Below are 21,954 nucleotides of genomic sequence, written 5' to 3' on the forward strand. Positions count from 1 at the left end.
GTCTTCTCCCTTGGGAGCCTTTCTCTCCATCGAGACCCAAGGGTGAGGCTATAGCTTCTTGCTAAAGTCCTGGGCTCAAATTTTCAGTTTTTCCACATAGGGCTGGGATAGATTTTGTCCAAAGCCCAGGTGAGCTGCTGCTATGTAGTGGGACAGACTGAGTTGAGGCACCCATGGTTCATATCAGATGACTTTCTGATAACCTGAGCTGTCCCTGTCTCTGAACCTACTCAGACTCAAATATTTCTTCATCCTCTGTTTCCTTCTCTTCCCAGACCCCCTTCACTTCTCCATGTCATCTTCCCCAGGACCAAATAGTGAATTGCTTGGCTGTACAATAGAGAGAGAATAGCTGTCCTCCAGTCTACCTTTCTTTCTCCCCCCATGTCTCATACTCTAAAAAAAAATAATACTTGGAGAAAGGCAGAATTCCCATAGGATGTGGGGCACTGGGGAAGCCCCCTTCCCTGAGCCAAGAGATGAATTGGGGCAGTAGTTCCCATAAGAAGGGCAAGTCTTACTGGAAGGGTCCTGGCATTTTAAGGGCTGGGATGAATACCCCCATACCAAATGTCTGGGATTTACATTGGAGCTTTACCCAGGGTAAAGCTTGTGCTTTGATGCAGATTCTCACAAGACATTAAGTCATTCAGTCAAGGAAGCAGGTAAGAGTTAAGCTCAGGCCGCTTGCATCATGATCCAGAAGGAAATGTGCCCTTGGTTCCATCCTTCTGGAACAGCTGGGCTGCTGTGTAGCTCTTCAGCTCTCGTCTTCAGTGCAGACATCATTCTAGCATCTAGATGGGCCTTTTTTCAAGCACGTTTCAGGGTTGAAGGCCCAGCTGTGGGACAGGTAGCAGAGGTTTGCTCATTTCAGGCAGTCCTGGAGTTTTTCTACAGAATCCAAGCAGACAGAACTTTCCCCTCAAAGCTCCTGCTCTTCTGAGGCAGGGAATTTGGAACCAAGACTTTGGATGGGGTGCTTGATTGAAGAAGGGATTCGCAATCCTTTCTGCTAAAGTGACATTCCGTAATTTCAAAACCAACAAGAATCTTCATATACTTTGGAAATAGGCCCCAGGAGGAGAGCTCTGAAGGTCCTAGAACTTCATCCATATCGGTTCTGCAGCTCAGATCCATAAAACCTGGTTTTGAGAATGTTGTTGGCCCTGGCTCTTGAGGTCCTGAGGACAGAACGGGGTACGTGTAGGGAAAAGACTGCCTTACTGCTCACCAAGGGCCTGGCCTGCAGCTCCCTTACTCTCTGAAACTTGGAGCCTACAGCTTCAGTGGGTGTCAATGGTGGGGAATGCTCCAACGGAGAGCCTTCAGCTCCCATCATCACCTTTTTCTTGTTCTTCAGGCCCCATCTGACCATAGGGGGTGGGCTTGTAGGGCAACCCCAGAACAGTTGCATTTGGATGGAACTGGCTTCAGTTGAGATTTGCCCTATGGCTGGCTTCATAAGACTTTGGAGGGAGGCACAGGAGGCACCTGATCCTTTGACCCTATACCAAGCTTGTCTGCTAGGCTGTGTTAGTTCTCACTGAATTGATAAGCCTGCCACTTCAGACTGTGAAGGGGGTTGGAGGTTCATAACATGGATTCTCAGAGGGATCTTTTTGACCAAAGACCACAAGGCCATCAGAAACAGAAATTGCTACCCTGAATGGCCCAATGCTGGCAGGGGACACACACACAGACAGCTCCACCTTCAAACGAAATGTGACTCAGATTTCTTTTTTATTGTCATGGCTAAAGACCTTTATCTCTTAAAGCCATCAGAACCAATGGCCTTCATTATGGCTGGTTCACACGTTATGATAAGCTATTGTGGTTTGTATGGTTTTGGGTTAGTGGGGGAATCCGTAGCATTTAGGCATGCGAGCATATGGGGGGATTCTCATCACGCAGCTGCCTTAGCAGGTACAGCTAGTCAGAAGACACCCACTTACAAGAATGTGGACTAGTGGAGATGCTCTTCTTCGCCCCTTCTAGCCTCTCCAGAAACTTTCTACTGTTTTTTTCCAGGTTGGGTGGGCACCTTTCCAGACAAGCAGGGGGGTGCAGTTCCCTAATTTCCTTTCCTAAGCATGCTTCCAAAGTATATGCAGGGCCTGGAAGCATTCTTGGAACAGCAAGTAGTGCTTGTGAGTGTAGCTTTGTTTCTCAATGAGCTGGACTTCCCATTTTCATTTATATTAAAAAGAAATTTGAAAAATCAGATGGGACATGGAGCCTGGAAAGCACCACATGGGGGACTGAGAATTTAGCATGTGTGAATGCAGCCATTGTGGTTAGTGGACATAAATTCAGCTAGTGAGGGCTTAAGTAAGCCATAGCTTAGCACGTGTGACCCCAGCCTTAAGCTAAGAGTGGCCAATTCCAAAAAGTCACACACACACGTTTTGGAGGAAGTGCTAAACCTTGTCTGCTCCTGCCTTTATTAGCTACCAATTTCTCTGGGCAACCAGATGTTTCAAGCAGAGGTTGGATGGCCCGGCCTGTCAGGATCTTATAACCATGTATTTCTTATTGGCATCAGACTTCCTACATCAGGGAGGGAATCTACATATCATGCCTTACTCTTTCTCAGTAGACTGTTCTCCCACTGAATGAGCCGTAGGTAGCCTAGCTTTCCCATAGGGAGAGGGGAAGAATTTCCATGTAGGCTGAGTTCACACATCCTGCAAAGCCACAATGTGGTTTGTTTTGTTCTGGGCTTTGGGATGTGTGATCCCTGATGAATAGCTGAGAAGGGTTAGAAGAAAGAATAGGACCCCTTTTCCTTAATATGCATGTTTCCCACATGGGGATTTTTGATGTATGTGCGCTTTGGGTAAGAAGCCTTCTGTCATGTAAACGTCCACCAGTAGCCTGACGTAGGACCCCCTGCCCTCTCCAAACTGCAGATTTAGCACCTCAGTGAGAACTAGCACACAACAGCATCAGGGAAGAAAGATGAGTCCCATATGTCCCTGATACAGTGGGGCCATACTTCCCCCAGAGATGGTCACAGTCTTGATAGGATGAGATCCATTATTTTCCCTCCTTTAAAATAGCATATTAGATATTCTGAGGATCTACTGACGGCTGGCACTCTTGTGAAATGATTGTTTGTACTGAGCACTCAACATCATTAAAAAAAATGCCTTTGGCCCCCCCGTCCGCTCTCTTGGGGTTGCTTTTTTGTTTTGGTAGTTCTGCTCTAGAGGAGGCTGTCATGAGCTCCAAGCAAGGGGGGCAAAATGGACAAGTTCTAAGGTGTTGCAGAAGACACCTGGAGGCCTGGAGGGCACCAACTTCAAAGTCCTGCACTGATGGTAAAATGCCACGGGAGAGATCTTTTTAAGCTCAGGGTTTTGGGGGAAGGGGGCCTTGGCTGAATCTGAACAGCCACAAAAATCTCCTAGAGGGATGAAGAATGCCTCTTGGGCAAGTCTGCTTTTAAGATGGAGGACCTTGCTGGAGGAGAAGGGCACCTGTGGAAGCTGTTGGGTGTTCTTTGGACCTGCTTCCCCTCTCTGCTTGCTTTCAGACCAACAGTGGCTTCTCCTTCAGACACTGAAGGCTGAAACAGCAGACTTTTGATACACAGAGAGGAAGCAGTATCCCTGCCCCATGTGTAAAGGAGCGTTGGCCCCTGCTTTGACCCAGGGGGACTTTCCAGGCCATGGTGGAGACTTTGTGGTGAGGGTTTGGCTCGCCTTCTTTCCCTGCTTCCCCTTCCAGTCCGTGTGGTCAATCGAGAAATCAGCCAGGCTACCCAGACAGGAAGCACCACGGCCAGGACCACCTGAGAAATTAAGGTAAAAAAGCTGCTTAGAATGGCAAAATGTGTATTTTTCCCCCCCTGAAAACCACCAGCACCAAGCAACCCTTCCATTTCCCCTTCTCTAGGAAGGTGAATTAACGGAGAGTCCTCTGGGTTGATGGGAGCCCTGCACTGCAACTGCAAGTGAGGATGTTAGAGGAGTAGGCACCCGTCGGGAGTTACTTGCTGGTAGCCATCAGGAATTCGCTTCTCTTAAGAGGATCTTGGGAGGCAAGGTTAGGACAGAGCCCTGCTTTAAGTTTACTGGAGAACTAGAACATTCTGTGATGCACTTAACCATAAAGCGGGTTGACTGGGGAGTCTTTCTAACTCCCAGACAACTCAAAACATTTCACTGTTTTTTGAAGAAAAGAGAAACGGGGTGAAATTCGAGCATGAAGTATTGAGGGAGGCAAACACGTTTTAGGGAACAAATCAGGAGCTCAAAAAAACCATAGGACTCCATTCCTTTTGCCACCTTTCACACAAACATGTTTCTGCTGAGGGAGACTGCACTGTTGCGTAAGGCACGAGAGCAGTCAACCGAGAGGAAAATTGCAATGAAGATGCTGAGGTTGGGCGAGGTGCCGAGGGTGTAGGCCCACATTTGGCCTCTCCTGATTTGAGATTTCAACATAAATTTTAAAAATTAACCTGCTCCCTCTTCGTATCACACAGTTTTAAACTTCTGTATGTAATGACAGCAGCACAGATGTCTTTCTGAGATCTCAAATGAGACAGACGCTGCTCCCTTTAAATAAATAAATGTTAAGGCGTTTATAAGGCGCTGTTTTCCATTTTGGGTCACTCGAGCCAGAACCAAATTGACATTGCAGAAATAACCGTTGGAGGCTAAACTCCCAGTTTAAAGCTGTCCCACCTAAATGAATGAAAACCTGGTTTTCAGTGAACCACTGAAACATATTTGTGAGTTTACATTCTGATTAAGAGACGGTCACTGATATTTGCACCTAGATCTGCAACGTCAGCAGTTCTGATTTGAACCTGTCAGAAGATTGGAAACTATTCACATGCCCTGAGAGAATGGGAAAACCTTCCACAAGATTGTTTCCTCCTTTCTTGGCTTTTCTCAAATTTCTCAACCACAAAATAGTGCCCTGTGGTAGAATTTACCCAAAGAAGCACTTGGTGTTTATGTTCACCAGGTTGTAAAACGTGAGCTGATTTTAAAAACTGCCAAGAAATAAGGAGATGCTCCCTATGTTTGGACTTGCAGTACAGCCCAGGAGCGTTTCATGTACCATTGGGCTGAAAGAGGGATGTGGCATATTTGAGCAAAAGGTTGACATAAAACTTTACAAAAAGGAAGTTGCTCAGCTGAGCAGCCAGAGTATTTCCAAATTTTAAAAGTACAAAAAGGAAGTTGCTAAGCAGAGCAGCCAGAGTATATCCAAAATTTAAAATAGCTTTAATAATCAAAGATAGCTTTTAAAAGAATTTTATCTAGCTCAGGAGACATAGGGGGTTTTTTTGCAGGGAATTTACAGATCCCTTTGATTTGGCATGGGCAAGGCACGGCTCTCTAATTCTTGGATGACAATTCCCATTGTGCCTTAAAATTGGGCTGGAGCTTATGCAGGTTCAAAATCTGGAAGGCACGTGTCACCTTTTCCTGCTTGATGGGGGCTTGTCCTCGCCATTGATCTCCGCCAGTGTTGGATGACACTACCGTACCTTCCTAGACAGATGTGGGAAGGACATTTTCATTACTGGTTTTCCAGAAACACTTTAGTCCATCTTTTTATTGCCCCCACAGCCACATCTACACAAGCATGAGACTCTCCCTGAATTTGTTCAGTGGACGTAGACAGGCACTGCTTCTCATCTTTCCTATCAGCCTTTCCAAGCCTAGGATTGACAGCACTGGGTTGAATTTCTGGAGTGGTGGATTCTGAAGGCACCACATTGGGGAATGCCCTTGTCCTGTGAACCCCAAAGACAAAGGACCTTGCTATGCATGCTGAAACTTCCAGATCCCAGCCAATTTCAGCATGATGGAGAAAGATCTCTGCGCTGGTCTGGGTCAGTTGCCATTTTTGGTAGAGATGGACAAACTGTCCTGGGAGTTCTTTAAAACAGAGATAATCCTGGACCGCTACTGGGCTTCAGCCTTGCTTGATCCAGATGAAATGCTCTGGATAGTAGCAAGATATTTGATACCTGGAAGATCTTGGAATAATAGTTCCACCTTGACTGTTGGTTTCTTCCATCCGTTGCAGTGACATACCCAGTTTTCTTCCACCAGCCTTCCCCAACCTGCTGCCCTCTAGATGTGTTGGGTATCAGTGGGAATTGAAGTCTAACTCATGTGGAAGGGACACTGCCCATCCTTTTCCAAGTCAGTTTGCTCCAAAAAGAAATACATTCCAGTAGTTGGCTTTACTCAACGCCCTCAATTACAGACTAAGCATGATGCTTTAGTCTAGCTTGTTGGGTGAATCCAGCTCCTTTAGTTAGTTTATGACTCAGTGGGTCATGCAAAACATGAAGATTTAGGAGTAGCTGAGCCAACCATGGGCAAAGGCAACGAGTAAGAGCAGTTAAGGCTAAAACCACCCTTCGTTTAGCAGAGATGAAAAGTTACATTTAAAAAGCCTGGGAGAATAAACAGACTTTTAATAGTTGCTGACTTGGTATCAGAGGAGGCATCTGGTGAGTTTTTCTTGGGAGAGAATTCTATAGCCAGGCCTCCTCTCTGCCACATAACCTTCTCTAGATGTTTCACCAGGAGGCTGTTCCTCTGCCATTTGTCCCTTGCCTTTTGTTCTTGTCCTCAAGAAGCTTTAATAAAAGGTTGCAACACAGAAGAGAGGAATCCTGTTGTAGTCTGCTAACTGCTTTGAAATTAGGACTAAGGGCCTTTGGAGGAACAGCTTGAACATGTATTTCCTTGTGGTTTATTTTCCTCTTATCAAATAAAGGTAGAAAAGAGAAAGCGCCACCCACATGGGGGCTTATCATTTGAAACAGAGAAGCAAGATATGGTTAGGCATGGCAGGGAAAAGAATTGGGATTCTTTCAAATATACATTTTGGCATAATTACAGTCAGGTACAGTACAAAAGTGGATAACTTTTTCTAGACGTAGAGGAAGGACACAACTGAGGCTTCGCCTTTGAGGCAAATTCCCTGGCTTGTACCCAAAACTCAGTAGCAGAAGGGGTTTGTTGGGCCCCTCTCCAAGGGAGCCAAAGAGGCATGTTCAGTTTTTTAAAAATATATATCCAGAAGAAAGGCTTCTGGGCGTGCTTGTGCATCCGCCCAGGGAAGCTCACTAGCCATATTTGTAAGGCGTTGCTTTCTCGTATTTAAGAATGCACGTGGTTTGATCGAGCATTTCCAAAGAAAAGAAAAGAAAATGAGAAAACAATTGTGAGAAATAGACCACATTCTTTCTTCTGCCTGCTCTGACTTAAATGGCTCTTCCCATTATAGATTCCGGGCAGGCAAGACTCAGCAGACACACGTTGGTTTGTCGGCTTCTTGCATCCTGCTGCCCTTGATGTTTCAGATGCCATCGGCACCTCCGCAAGTCAAAATGCGAATGTGTCCTCTCTCGTTTCTCCTGGCAGACCTTTTGTTTCTGATCTGTTGGACTTCAAATCCCATCAGGCTCAGCCAACATGAAGTTCACATCCACAGGGCACCAGGCTGGGGATGAACAGTTCTAGTTATGGATTGTCTCATATTCACACACAAGGATTGGGGAAAGGGGTACTGTTTTGGGGGAACCAACTCATCATCTCACTGTCTTTCTGAAACCTGAGAAATCACAGGTTTTCCGTGGGAAAAATCTCTCCTGTCACTTTAGTTTCCCTGGAAGGAGAAACTTTTATGGCAATCACCCCTGCTGGCAATGAGAATTTGAAATGTAGGAGAGCCTTTGCAAGGCTGAAAAAAACCAAAGTGATTGGATAGGCAGCCAGTTTATATGCTTGGGTTTTCCATCTGGCAGGTTGAGAAATGGCCAGCCAAGATGAGTGCCTGTCCATAAGGAGTTTATGAGGACAAGCAAAATAAGACTGTAGGAAGAAGAAATTAAAGCAGATTTTCATAGGCTCAGCTTCAATTTTGGCAAGAGAACCTCATATCGTCCTTGCTGAAATGTTGATAAGGTCTGGAAGGTCTTCCTAATGGTTTGTCTCATTCCTCCTCATTGCAACTTGAACCTGTTCCTCTGGGTCCTATAAGAGAGGACACATTTTCTCCATAATTTGTGATAGCCCTTCATAACCATCCCCTTCCTTCTTCATGAGACTTGGCAACCTGCCACACTAATGCGTGGTTGTGTAAGCTTGGTGTCCTCAGGATATTTTGGACTGCTTCTCCCAGGATGCTGTGCCATTGATCAGGCTGCCTGGAGTTAATGGAGGTTGAAGTCCAAAACACCTGGAGAACACCTGGTTGCTTATTTCTTCAGTAGGTAGCAATTGTTGTCATTTTCTTTGAACAGGGAGAGAGGCAAAGGATGGCTCAAGGGTTTCCGTATTTTAAGTTAGACTAGCCGGTTTGCTCTAATCTTTAACCACTGGAATATCCATGTAGCATTTGTTTGGACTTTCCCTCAAGATCTTGATCTTCACCCTTGAAAAAAAAATGAATTTCTCCTTATCCAAACTAAGCCTGTCCTTCTGAGCGCTTTGACGTTTGAGCTTGGGGGGTGCTTCCCTTTCTAACTTGAAGCCCCCCTCCCAATGCCTTACTCTGGAGCATCGGAATAACAACTTTCATGTTCTCCTATCTTACGCTGTGATATCAGTGTCAGGCTTCTGGTGTGACTCTTCGGTGCTCTTTTTGGTTCATTTATCGTGATTCTCCAATGCAAGTCACATTGTCTCCTTCTCCTCTACTCCTCTTCATGGCATTTCTCTTGCTTGCTGTGGAATTGTCCTCCTCTGCAAGCGATTACTGAATCCGAGGCATCAACTTGGTGATGTTAACCATCAGTGGGGAAAACCAGCCTTCAGTCTCAGGCAGTTGGCCTGCCAATCAACAATGGGATGGTGGGAGAGGATCCAGAGCAATACCCCTCCCATTCCTGCTTTGCTTGGAGACCTTTCAGAGACATTAGTCTAGCAGCTGTTAGAAATCAGTTGCAAGGCTAGATCTTCCTTCTGCTGTAGAAATGCTCTCAGTGGGTATTGCTGCAAGGACTCCTCATTATGAGTGATTTTTAGGTGCCGTCATGGGATGTTACCACCTCCCCGTGACTTCAGCCCCACATGCTAGGATCTCCGCCTACAGCTTTGAGGATAGGGACTTGGCCAGATTAGTAGATGAAATAATTGTAATTGTAATTATTGGAAGCTGGTGTTTTGCCCCAGTGTGGTGTATTTTATTGTCTCATCGTTTTCTTTGAATATCGTGGCATTCTTCTATCTTGTTTGCCACCCAGGGTTGCTTGGCGAGCAGGTGGCCATATACATTTAATAAATAAATCAGCTAGGAACTGGAGGTTCTGAGCCAAATCCGTCCCTGGTGCAAGGGGGGAGTTATTCACCATTTTAGGTGGGTTGATTTGGTCAATTCGACCCTGTTCACTAGACTTGCTCCATTTCTGGTTGAGAAATGAATGTTTAGATCATTTGAGATGTGACCCGATTTTCATCCTCTCCACCTCTGGGACTAAAGAGAATTAACTTGAGCGTTGGCGCTGCCAAGTTCTTTTGATCTGCAATTGAGAAACCAAGATCAACCAAGGTAAGCTTGGAGCCCACCTCAAAGGTGGGACAAATCCAAAGCGCTGCTCCTCTTTTCTTTGGGGAAGGAGGAAGGAAAGGACAGCAGAAGAAAAGTGGATGAGTGGCCCAAAGTAGAAGAGAGGACCTTCCTTTTTGTGGAAGAGGGGGATTCAGGAAGTAAGCGGTGCTTTTGCCTGACTTGTAAAGTTCCTCCTTTCGGCCCCAACATGAAAGGCAAAAGTTCTCTGCTGCTTTAATTCCTCTCCAGAGATGGGCATATGCCAGTTGAAAACACAGAAGGCTAGGGTGGGTTGTAGGCTTGGATTTCAGTGCATACTGTGGGTACGAGGAAGTCAAATGTGAGTGAACGCCTCAAATTAGATCTGTGAAACCTTTTAGATACATGCAAGACACTGGTTTGATTCACAATGCCAGATGCTGGTTTGTTTTATATTTGGCTTAATGTGCTCTGTAAACCCAAGTAATGTGGGGCTAAACAGACTTGTGGCTTAACATGTGTTGTGAACCCAGTCAATTGAGGTTTATTCACATTGGGATTTAAAGCGGCTCTCTCGATGCCATCCTCTGAACCTGGCCTGTGGGTCATTGCATGTATAAAGCGTAAGATTTTGTTGTCAAAGCAGCAACTTCTGCAGTTCCTTATGGAATAAAGAAGTTGGATTAACTTTCTAAAGATTCCCCGTGTAGCTGCTGGGAATCCATCATGCTTTTGGCATGATGAAAGCCTGGGGATGCTCTTCTTGTCTGCTCAGACACATCTCATGTAGTAGTGAATGATGCACAAACTCTCATGAGGAAGCCTTGTCCAGCAATACATGGGGTTGGATGGTTGTAGGAATCTGGCTTGATACAGAACTTAAACTTATCCCTGTTCTTGTCTGAAGACCTATCCTGTTTCTCAGCAACCAGGAGGCCTTAGTATCTATGGTTTTGGAGGCAGTATCTAACCATCCTGGCTAGCAACTATTGATAATATTTCATCCTCTGTACTCGAAAGCTGTCTGAGAGGGCCACCATCACATATCTTCTACAAGTTCTTTCATTCAGAAACATGCTCTGCAAACAAGTTCTGTGATCCGTCCTCTATTTCCATCCAGCATCATTGGATGACCAACCTTCTAGTATTTTGAGAGAAACAATTCCCTATTCATTTTCTCCCCCCGTCCATTTTCTCCAGCTCATGTCCCTTGCCAGGTGAATTTCTTCAATTCTTCTTTTGTTCCCCCACTACCACATTCCCCAGCTCTTCAGTTACTTTTTTTTTTGAAGACCTATACCTAAGACTTAGCCCGGCTTTCCAAATGAGCTTGTATAAAAAAATCAGTTGCCATCTCTACATTCTGTCCTGCAGGGTTATTATGAAGATAAATGGAAGGAAAAGGGTATGTCCTATTTCTGCTTTCTGGGCAAGAGATATACTAGCAGGTTATGAAGAGGAGACAATGGTTTAGAATCAGTCATGGTTTAGTACAATTGGGGCATTCATTTAGTAGTTCCAGTCCTTCAAACCATAAGACGTGGACTTTCTACTGTGAGGTAGGTGAGCATTCAAATTGTAGCTTGGTTTCTTGGCCAAGCAGGCCCTGGAACAAATAATCCACATTATTTCCCATCTCTGCATGAAATTTGCTCCTTTCCCCTTGGAATTGCCCTTACAAATTGATCAGACTATTTCAGTGCAGGCTTAAATGAAAAAGAGGTGGACTTGGCAATTTTAACAGCCTCAAAGCCTCCAAAACCACAGTGCGGTTCTGTAACACAAACATTTCTGATCTCTTGTTCATTTTTATTTTTTCTGTGCTCAGCAGTCGTCTAAGCGGTCTGTGACTTGAATCAGCATAACTGTGGTCCATCTTAAAATCATATGGGAAGAAACGAGAGAGTAAGGAGGATGCTAGTTAACTGAAGTTAGACTAAATTTTTTGAAATGGTCATAACAGGACTGATTTGGGGAGAGTGGAAGGTCAGCAAGTAAGAATTTAGAGAAGTGTTTTTGAAGGCTAAGGAAAAAGGATGCCAAACATGAAGCAGAAGGGTGAGAAATCTAAGGATATATCTATCTCCCCAAAGGAAGGGTGCTATGTCAAAGTATGGAACTTGCTTTATTTATTGCTATAGGCCAGGGTTTACTAAATCCTGATTTACTGAATAAATTACAGTTGAGTTGGCACAACGTGCTAAGCCATAAACCATGCTTTAATACCCAAAATGGTTTAAGTTTCTGCATCATGTTAAGGCAAAACTGAACAGATCGCACCATTCCGTTTGTGACCTCCATGTCTTTGCCAAGCCAGGTTTAAAGGGAGAAACAAGTATCTTAAAGCCTTAACATTCCAGAACTCACCTCTCAAAATGGCCCAGTGGGATACCAGCCTTTGAAATACCACACAAAGTGGGGCAACTCTTGAGTTGGTGAAAGTCACTTGCTGCTGCTCTCAGCTTTCACCTGGTTAATTTGGGTTTAGTTTATAGCATGTTCCCAGTCTTCATTGTTTGTGAACCATGCCCAATGGGCTTAATGTGTTGGCAAAGCTTATTAACTCAGTAAACCATGATTTAGCAGAGTGGGCGAGCTCAACCAAACACTGGAACACCAAGAACCATGCGTTGCTCCATTGGCTGCTAAAGCCTTACTCCCTCAAGAAATGTGGGTTTTGCTCAACACAAGGAACAAAGGCATCATAGAATAGCGCTCAAGGAGTGAGGAACAGCTTCCAGCTTCAATCAAGTGTCTCTTCTCCCAGCAAATGCCTGGCAGATCTGGGCTATCATCACCAGTAGCTGTGGGAAGATGTTGGGCTGGTGTTGAGTCTCCAAACTGCCCTCATAACTATCTGCAATTCATAACTATGTGTGATTGTGACTCTCACTTCATCAATCTCTGGGTTGCAGCAACATTGAAATGTGATGTTGCTGTATGGGGTTGTAGATGTTCCTCAACCGGGCTGGCCAGAGTGTCCATGAAAAGTCCCCTCATAAGTCATTCTTTTGAGCCCATTCAGTTGCATCCTGAGCCATGCTAGAATTGGATGAAAAGTGTTGAAAGTTGAGTTGATTTGCAGTCTGATATTCTACACACCTTTTTGGCAGTCATTCTTAGAGAAATCAATGGATCTCAGTTCCATGGGGTGTGTTTGGGAACAACAAGCAAGCCTCAAACCGAAGAATCAGTAGGGTGACACAAAACGTTTGGCAGAATAAAAGTGCAATAAATCATAGAATTATATTAAGTTGCAAAATGCCACCCCTGTTTTACAATTAGCAGATCCTCATGAAGCTTTGCAAAATAAAAAGGGCTAGAATTGAGGTACTGTCATCCAAGAATTGTCTTCACTTAAACACTGCCTTCTTTGGACCAGGGGAGAAACAAGCAATAGAAATAGTGTGTTTTGGAATCAGAAGGGGAGGGAGATAGATAGATAGATAGATAGATAGATAGATAGATAGATAGATAGATAGATAGATAGATAGATAGATAGATAGATAGATAGATAGATAGATAGATAGATAGAATGGTGTACCTTGTTATTGGCCACATAACGCAAGGACAAGGGTACCTATTATCCCCAGCCAGGCTTATTCGCTAATAAAAAGGTATCTGCCTTGAGACAAAAATGTCAAAAGACTAAATATTAATAGTAAAGCTTTTTAGTGCAGATAATTGCAAACCACCCCAGTTAATGAGATGGTCATCTAATTCACCCAGTGGTGAATCGTTATTTTCCTAAGTGTTATTTATATGATTTATAATCTGGGTTTTCCATCCAGCCAGACATTTGCCATTTTTCTGAGGTATACTGAAGTGTTTATCTTGGAATGTTAAAGGGGTGCCCTGTATTTCTAAAATGGTATTGAGGCTCGGGAAGGGAAATCTGAAGGAGATTTTTCCAGGGACAACGGGTTCCCTATTTTTGAAGTCAGTTTAAAGTTTAATTATTTTTTCCCCTTCTGGATCACTGATCCCCTCCCAAGTCCTGTTCGCAATAACAAAACCAGTGCTGTTCCACTTTCTGCGTTCCTTAACCCTGGTCACTTCAGCTATACACAGAATGGGATTTTGCACATGTTGGACAGAAACAAACGGATCAAGCCTCGTCCAGAAAGATTCCAGAATTGCAAAGATGTCTTTGATTTGATCTTAACGTGCGAAGAAAGAGTTTATGATCAAGTGGTAGAAGGTAAGGCCTGGCCTTCAGGAGTTTCAAAGGCGGGTGGCTTGGGATTGCAAGGAACGTCAAGCATGGGGCTTTGTAATGTTATGTGGGCATGAGCTTGGGAGACAGGAGGAAGAGCCGCAGCCAAGGCAACGGTTGGATAAGAGGCAGCTGAGCCCACAGAAGGAATGGGGGTGTGGAAAGCGTCTCAGAAGGGACCTTCCCTAATTTCTTGGACTGTAAAGGCGACTGGGGGGAGAGATGTACTTTCAGACTTTGAAGATTCTGTTAATGTATCCTTACAATAAAGTAGAATTAGTTCATCTGGGTATGCTTCCCGTCTGGACTATCTCGCAAGGCCAACAGGCTTGGACCTGCGGAGACAGAAATTCAGTCCCCACACAGCCACCGTGCTCCCTGGATGCCCTTCAACCTGCCAGCCCTCCAGTGTCTCATTCTGGCCTGTCCCAGAGGCCCATGGGGAAGATACCTGTGCAGGTGGAATTAGTGGGAAAATTGGAACTCCGAATCCAGCATTGCCTATCCCAAGCAAGAAGGCTTTGGTGTTTCCCATGTTCTTCAAAGGAGGAAGGCTGGTGGTCTCAGAAGTGAAAAAAATGGCCAGGGACAAGTGGTCTCATGCCAGGGTTTATCCACTTGACCGCCCCGGAGTACATTCAAGAGAAGTAGCCCAGCCCTGTCTCCAATGGTGTTAATGAGTCACAATGCCAAGAGGTAGATAGAACTTCGATGCTGTTTTAGGGTGGCGGCTTGCAGAAAGGAAACCTTTGGGCTTTTTTTAGAAAAGAAGGCAAGGCTAGCTCTTAATTTCTGCCTTTCCTCCCCTGGTGCCCTCTCCCCCCCTCTGGTAATGCACTGGCTTCAAAGAAACAGCACAGCAGAGGGCGTGAAACCACACTAGCGTCCAAGGATGAAGCAAGGAGATTTTTAAAAAGCCGGGACGGCCTGTCATTTTGCATGCAGGGCTGTCTGGGGGGAAATGCCCTGGAGGGAGGCTTGCACACTCTACATGTCTGCGAGGTTTGAGGATGAAGTTAACATTTGTAGCCCCAAACCTTGAAAACTGCGAATAGCGAAGGGGCTTTCTCAGTTTTGGCCATGCAGAGCACTGGTCTGTGGCTGCAAAGCAGTAGGAAAAGGTCAGTCCTTAGGGGGTTCTGTAGAAGAAATGAAAGAAATATACACACATGCACGTACGCCCAGAGGAAAGTTTGGCTGCAGCTGCCAGCCAAGCAAAAAATAAACCCTGTCTTGTGCCCAGATTGTGTGACGTTTGTCCCTGTTGCCCAGCCCTCCTTGATGAGAATAGTTTAGGGAGAAAAAAAAAAATGAGGGACCCAGAACTCACTTGACATCATGCATCTCTTCTTAAAAGGCACAAGTAAAAAGAAAAAAGAAGATCTTTCCTAGACTCAGGTCTTGGAGAACAACTGCTTGTCTGCATAAACAAATGTGGGCTAGTAAGTGAAAGATTAACTTGTACAGTCCTGGCGTCCAAAGAAGTCTATATGGTATTTTAATTCACAGTGCCTGAAATTCTGCACATCCAGTTGATCACAAGGTCCCCATCACCCATTTTGTGGAACAGATCTCCCCTGCTTTTCTCTCCCTTCTACCAGAGAGCATGGCTCACCTTCTGGAGTTCCAACTCCGGTTAGTGGCCATTCACAGTTCGATGAACCTTACAAAGTAGATTAAAGAACAAGCCGAAGTCTCCAATTCCATGTTTCCTAGGCAAATTGCATTATATCCAGAATTCTGTTTCCTAAAAACTTCAGGGTTCAGCTTTCAGCTTTCTTTTAAAGTTTTAAAGGCAGGTTTCTAGCCCTCATGATGGTGCACATAGGTATACTTTCAGGTGGACCCCCCAGAAAACAGAAGGGGTGCTTTGCCTTTTGCTTTTTATATCTGTCTCTCTTTGTCCAACCTGCTTAAATTGTGCAAAACCAGACATGTATAATGTGTGCAGATTTGGAGGTTTTCATTGGGTGGGCTCAGAATCTAAATCCTGGGGCCCAGCACACACCCAAACATGCACACTCTCTATTTGACTTTCTTTCTTGGTCTACAGTGAAACAGAAGAGGTTTCTTTCTTTTTCTTAGCCTTGGGTTTTTTTTTCTTTCTGTCATCTTAGATTTAAATTCTAGAGAACAGGAAACATGTCAGCCTGTACATGTAATAAACGTGGACATTCAAGATAATCACGAAGAAGCAACTCTGGGCGCTTTCCTTATCTGTGAGCTGTGCCAGTGTGTAAGTCAAACAATCTCTTACTGAAATGTTATTTATTTTATTTTGTTTATATATCAAATTTGTCACCACCCATCTCGTTAAGAAACAACTCTGGGCATTTTACAAAGCAGTTAAAGTCAATTAAAATTACAATGTAAAGTAATTGTACATAAATAGAAAATAAATATGATCCAAGGATAGATGTTAAAATTGGCAGTAACCCGGGGAAGGTCATCAAGGCGCCAGCCATCCCCAGGATTGGGTAAGATTCTTGTCACCCCATGCAAGCTGGGAGAGCCAGGTCTTTCATCCTTTCCAGAAAACTGGGAGGGTAGGATATTCCTCTGCTGGTTCTGATCCCGCATCCTGCTAGCGTAACCCCTTTGCAATCTATTGGGCCACATTTCCATTTTATCCCATCCAGCTTGGCTCAGTGCCTCCCACTCCTGATAAAAGACACTCAAGTATTTCTGGGAAATTCACAGGCAAGGTGTGAAAGCAGAGCTGTTCACCTTCAAATTGTCCTGAGCATCTGTTATTTGCAGGTCTACTGCCTCTAAATATGGAGGTTTCATTTAGGGTTTTGTAGGCAGAGGCTTGGCCAGTCCAGTCCAGCATCCAAATTCTGGCCAGTCTTCCTCCTCCCAGTCCCCAGCATCCGTCCAAGTGTAAAGATAGGATTGTGCACGCTCTCTTGCTTGTGTGAATTCTCACTGCACACCTCCGTCACGTCGGGGTGGGCAGAAAAAGGCTCAAGATTAAGGTTCCATTGCTCCTGGATGCTGTTCTTTAACCTGGCAGTTTTAGTGTAAAAGGAATGACGGCTTGTCCGTTGTCCCGGTCCTCTGGGGACCTCAAGCCACAACAGTGAAGTCTACTGCCTCTGGGTGCGCGGCTGCTTTGTTCCTCTCCTCTGCACGCAGCCAGTCAGAGTCTCAATTTTCTCTGACTAATAGCCCCAGGGGAAATAGGACGGGATAAGGACTTCCCATCTGAACGCCTGCACTTCCTGGCTGGCTGTTGTAATTATTGGGACTCATTGTTATTATAGTGGATGAATGGATGGATGGATGGATGGCCTGATAAGTAGGTAGGTAGGTAAATCGATAGGTAGGGAGAATGTGGAATGAGCGTCACCTTCCTGCAACGTCTGCACACAGCGCCAGCTGCACTTTAAGTAGGGTAGCTTACAGAAGCAAGTTTGGGGACTGAATTCTCCTTTCCCCAAGCGCCACGCGTACCCCAAAAACCAGGCCCCTCTATTGACGTCTGAATGAACCGTCCAGAAAAAGGCGTGGGAAAAATTCGGGGAGGAGTCACAGCACCGCGGCATATCTTCTTTGCTTCCCCTTGCTGAGATTGCTTTTTGCTTTTCTCCTTTTTAAGCAACTCGCTAGTCCTCGTGGGAGATGCCAAAAAGGCATAGAAGATTAAGATAGCTTTGAGGGCCAGAAAAATCTGTCTCGGGCCCAAGGTTTCTGGGCTCACATGTAAAGCGGGGGTCTTCTGGACACTGCCCAATTATGATCATGAATGATTAAAAATAGAAACTATTTCTCTGGGGGGAATTAGGAAAAAGCATATGGGAGGGATGTGTTCCTCCAGCGTATTAAAATTTTTTGTTAAATTGTAACCTTTACTGTAGCAAAAGGGGGAAATGACTATATAAATTGGGGAGGGGGGGATTGAAGTAAAACATTTCTTCTCCAATTTAAAGCAATTAAATACAGCTATCTTATTTTCCCCCCCCCCCTCTGCAGATACAGCACACGGAAGACATGGAAAATGAGATAGACGAGTTATTACAAGAATTCGAAGAGAAAAGTGGGAGGACTTTTCTGCACACAGTCTGCTTTTATTAAAACAAATTAAGAAAAAAACCATCTCCTCCAGGCCTTACTGCAGACAAAAGAGGCATGTTTAGTTTTGATCCAACGGAACATTTTTCCCCTCCTTTTGGAGCGCGAATGTCCAACCCAACTTACTTTCTTGTTGCTGTTTTAATTTCCTTTGGCCCGCTGTACTTTTTTTTTTTTTTTTTTTATTAATATTATTATTTTCAGTGCAGGAGAGGCGGTTTCTGTACAGGGACGCAAACGAACTGTGCCGAGAAAAATGAAAAAAGTTCTCTCCCTCAAGGCTGCTTTATTTAAGAGATTAAAAAAATCAAGATTTCTTTTTAACCCCCTCTCCTTTGCCCCCCTTCCCTTTCCACTCCGGCTACCTTACTTGAATGGTTATAAGTAGGGTTTTAATTATAAAAAGAATATTTCTGAAATGATATCATTTATATTTGCCAGTATAAAATCTTACATTATTTCAGTTGGTCTCTTTATTGGCGGGGGGGGGGAATTCAGGGGACAGGCTGAACGGCTGGAATATGGAAAGATTTGACTGGAGCAGTGCATATCTGTATAATAGTAGCAATGAAATTGGAACCCTCCAATAAATGTAAATCACATATACTCTTGTTTCTCTTGCTGTGTAAGTTGGATATAAAGACAGGTCAGTCTCATGTTTGTGTGGAGTTAAGGCTCAACTGTTAAGGATTTCAGGGGTACGCCTGTGCGATTTTCTCAGCTACAATACATACATGGTTTTCCATTGTGGTCTCTCAGGATATTTTTAAAAATTATTATTACTATGAATCTATCCATGTAGGATGAAGGCTTCTTCACTGAAAGTTATGGACTGCAATCTACCACAGCTTGGTAGAGAAATGTTTTCTGACTACCAAATCTGGGGCTAAGAGGGAGCGATTGGCCCAACCTACCCAACTAGCTTCCATGCCTAAGGAAGGACTAGAAGCTGGGTTTCCCCACTTAGTCCAGCTCCTGAGGGCTAGGGTTAGGGGGAGAGAGAGAGAGAGAGACTGGTCTTGTCTACAGCCATGGGATGACCTGGTAGTCTCTCATCCCAGCATCTACCAACTAGGACTGACTCTGCCTGCGTTTTGGAGATCAATCGAGGTCAGTTAGATGCCGGACTGAGTATATATGAACAGGCCCCCAAAGTGCATCAGGAGAATCAACTGAGGAGCCCATTGTAGGTGAGTAATTGGTTCAAGTCTTAAGAGCCCATGGAACTACAAGACCTGCCCTGTGAAAATCCAGATGGTCCCCAGATAGAGTTAGAACTTTCAGTCTCTCGTTGCTGCCATTGAGACGTCATCTGGATGTTTGCAGTCTGGATCCTGTAGCCTTTGTTCATTTGCTTCTGAATGCAGTGACCTGGTGGGACCTTGTTTTGCCAGGATTGTCTGTCTGTCCATGCAAGTATTTAGCCACCTTGTCTTCTATGGGCCTTTTTCAACTGTCTTTAATTTTGCCAAGCATCTGGGTCTTCTCCAATGACTTTTGGGCCTTTGCATTGTAAGTCGGAAATATCTAAGCTTCAGCTTTGTTCTTAGGGCTTCCAGGGAGCAGCCTGGCTTTGCTTCATATAGAACTGAATGATTTGTTCTTCTTGTGGGCCGAGGTCTTCTCCACAATGTTCTCCTCTCCTACCTTTCAGAAGCCTCCATTGTTCTTCGTTTGGCCTCTCTGACAGTCCTGCCTTCACAGCCAGATGCTACAACGGGAAAGCCATAGCCTTCACCACACCTACCACTGCAATTAGATTTGCAAGACTGTTGTCAGTCCCACCAGGTAGACCAGACCAGGAATCGATTCCACAGAAAGACTAAAGCTACTTTTATTGAGAGTGGCTCTCAATAAAAATAATAATAATAATCTTAATAATAATCTCATTAAAGATTCTAATAACAGAATCTTGCATGTCTGATTGTGGTGTCCCTCCTCCCCTTCTTATACTCCAGTGAATTAGGGAGGTGTCTGTCTGAGCCTCTTCCACATATGCTCTGTCTATTGCGGACCTAAGGTACGTTTTTCCCCTTGTTGCTTTGGTAACAGAGCTTGCATATCTTCATCAAGGTCTTCTACCTTATTTTCTACACTCGTGCACTGGTGAGAATCCCTCTTTCAACATGGTTTAAAAAGAAGCATTCTTGTCATCCAAAGAGAATGGAACTAGGGATGAGGAATGTATTAAAGGTAGCAGTTGACGGCAGTTGATGGTTTGATATGATCCCATTATCTCTGGCTGGTAGCTCTGCTATGGACTGAGATCAACCTCAATTAGAGTCCCAAGTTCTTAAATCTTATTCCATGGCTGGGGAACGGATAGACCTTGGGGGCACAGCTAAAATGTCTGCGTCTGATGGCTACCTCTCATCCAACGAGGTTCCACCATCTCTTCAAGGAAAACAGCATCTCCTTGTCTCCTCTCTCCCAAGAAAACTTTCCTTGCCCATCCCAAGGAGGGCCAAGGCTGAATCAAGACACTTCCCAAATGAGTTTTGCTGCAACGGATTTGAGTGATCGACTGGGTTGGTTGCGAGATCTTGAGGGTAGAGGGGAAACCAACAGGCCTGGCTTATTTAAGCCCATCAGGTCACAACTCACCAAGGGCACCTGCCAAGCAGTCTTTTAAGTTGGTGAGTCTGGAACGGGGTTAGGGTTTAGTAGCAGGGGCTCTTGGTGTGTGTGAACTGCAACCTGTTGCATTCTCTTTTGGGTTTGGTGCCTGGGGGAACAAAGGAAGAGACTCTCATCAATATCAGGAAGTTGCCAATGCGTCCATATCCAGCGTTGCAAAAATGGACTCAAATAACCAAATCACTCTGAAGACTGATGGGGGCAAGGTGCAGAAACATGCCCGGGTTCTGCGATGCCCAATTTTAAAGCTTCTGAGCATGTATCCCTGCCCAAGATGGTGCCCTGTAGAGGGAAGGAATGATGGTTTGCTTTTTGAGTTTTTGCAACTTGATGCTTCTGAACTCTTAACTTTGGGCTGAAGATCTCCTTCTGGGAAGCTGCTGGAGGCGGGGACCAAAGAAGTGCACCCCCTCCACCCTCCAATTCTCTCCCCCCCGCAATGTTTCCTTTTAAATTGCAGTTGTGCATTTGGCTGTTATATTTCCTGAAAGTTAACCTCACTTTTGAAGGCAGCCTACATGGGTGGAGGGAGGGGGGCGTAGAAGCATTACCTTCTCTGAATAAAAGGTGTATTTTTCTTGGGGGGGGGAAGGTTGAGCCACCAAGGGACTTCCAAAGCAAGATGGGAGGCAACGGATTTTGGGGCTAAGACCAGCGGCTGGGAAGAGGAGCAGAAAGAGAGCGAGAGATTCCCCCTCCCCCCATTTTGATCAAGCACCATTTTGATTAAAGGAGATAGGAAAAGGGGGGGGGGATTGTGCAGCTTTTTTGGGGGGGGAAGAGGGGCAGAGAAAGTAAAGGAGGCCAGATTGTAAACACAGAAAGGATACGCAGCGTCGTGCCCCCACTTCCCTGCACCCTCCCCCTTCAGCAAGGACCTTTAAGATGGAGCACCAACACCACCGCAAATAGGTAAAAAAAAAAAAAAATCCTTGGTTTCTTGCAGGGAGGGGGGTGGAGGAATGGCTGGCCCTGGGAGAAAAAACGGCACGGTTCTCAAATCTCTTTTATTCTTCTTTTGGGGGGGGGATCCATTAGTGTCCCACGTTTAAAATTCGCTGGATTGGGTGGGGCTGAAATGGGGGGTGAGAGAGGATATATCGGGAAGATGATGGTGGTTGGGGGAGAATAACCCGGTTTGGAAAGGGGGGAGGGTAAGAAAAGCTTTCATACTGACCCTTCAAGATGCTTGCCTCCGTGTGTACGGCTTGATTTGGAAAAAGAAAAGGTATTCACCCCTTTCTATATTCTCCTCCTCCTTATCATTATTATTATTAAAATACACACACACACACACACACCACTTTGCCTGCATAATGCACAAGGTAGATTCCCAAGATTTCATACCCCCCCAAAAGGGAGGTGTACCCCCCAAATCCATCACCAGGTTACGTTTTTGGATCGCTTCTCTCCCCCCCACTTTCTGAAAGGCACACAGCAGCAGTAAGAGCCAGGAAAACAGCAAAGGGTTGTGAATCTCTGATCTGTGGGGGTCCTCCCCCCCCAAGAATGGG

General features: G+C 45.0%; 1 protein-coding gene across 1 annotated transcript in view; it reads left to right on the forward strand.

Annotated features, from left to right (window-relative positions):
* Nucleotides 1-18,407, forward strand: part of SSU72 (SSU72 homolog, RNA polymerase II CTD phosphatase) — a 35,203-nt gene extending 16,796 nt beyond the window's left edge. The window contains exons 3-5 of the mRNA XM_015888364.3: nt 13,575-13,714; nt 15,847-15,965; nt 17,705-18,407. Coding sequence (XP_015743850.1) covers nt 13,575-13,714; nt 15,847-15,965; nt 17,705-17,806 — 361 coding nt within the window. The 3' untranslated portion in view covers nt 17,807-18,407. The remainder of the gene's footprint in view (nt 1-13,574; nt 13,715-15,846; nt 15,966-17,704) is intronic.
* The last annotated feature ends 3,547 nt before the right edge of the window (nt 18,408-21,954 follow it).

The sequence above is a fragment of the Python bivittatus genome, unplaced genomic scaffold (assembly GCF_059951505.1).
Source record: "Python bivittatus isolate LINGU-HERP-01145 unplaced genomic scaffold, Pbiv_v1 ctg000090_np1212, whole genome shotgun sequence".
Classification (NCBI taxonomy): domain Eukaryota; kingdom Metazoa; phylum Chordata; class Lepidosauria; order Squamata; family Pythonidae; genus Python; species Python bivittatus.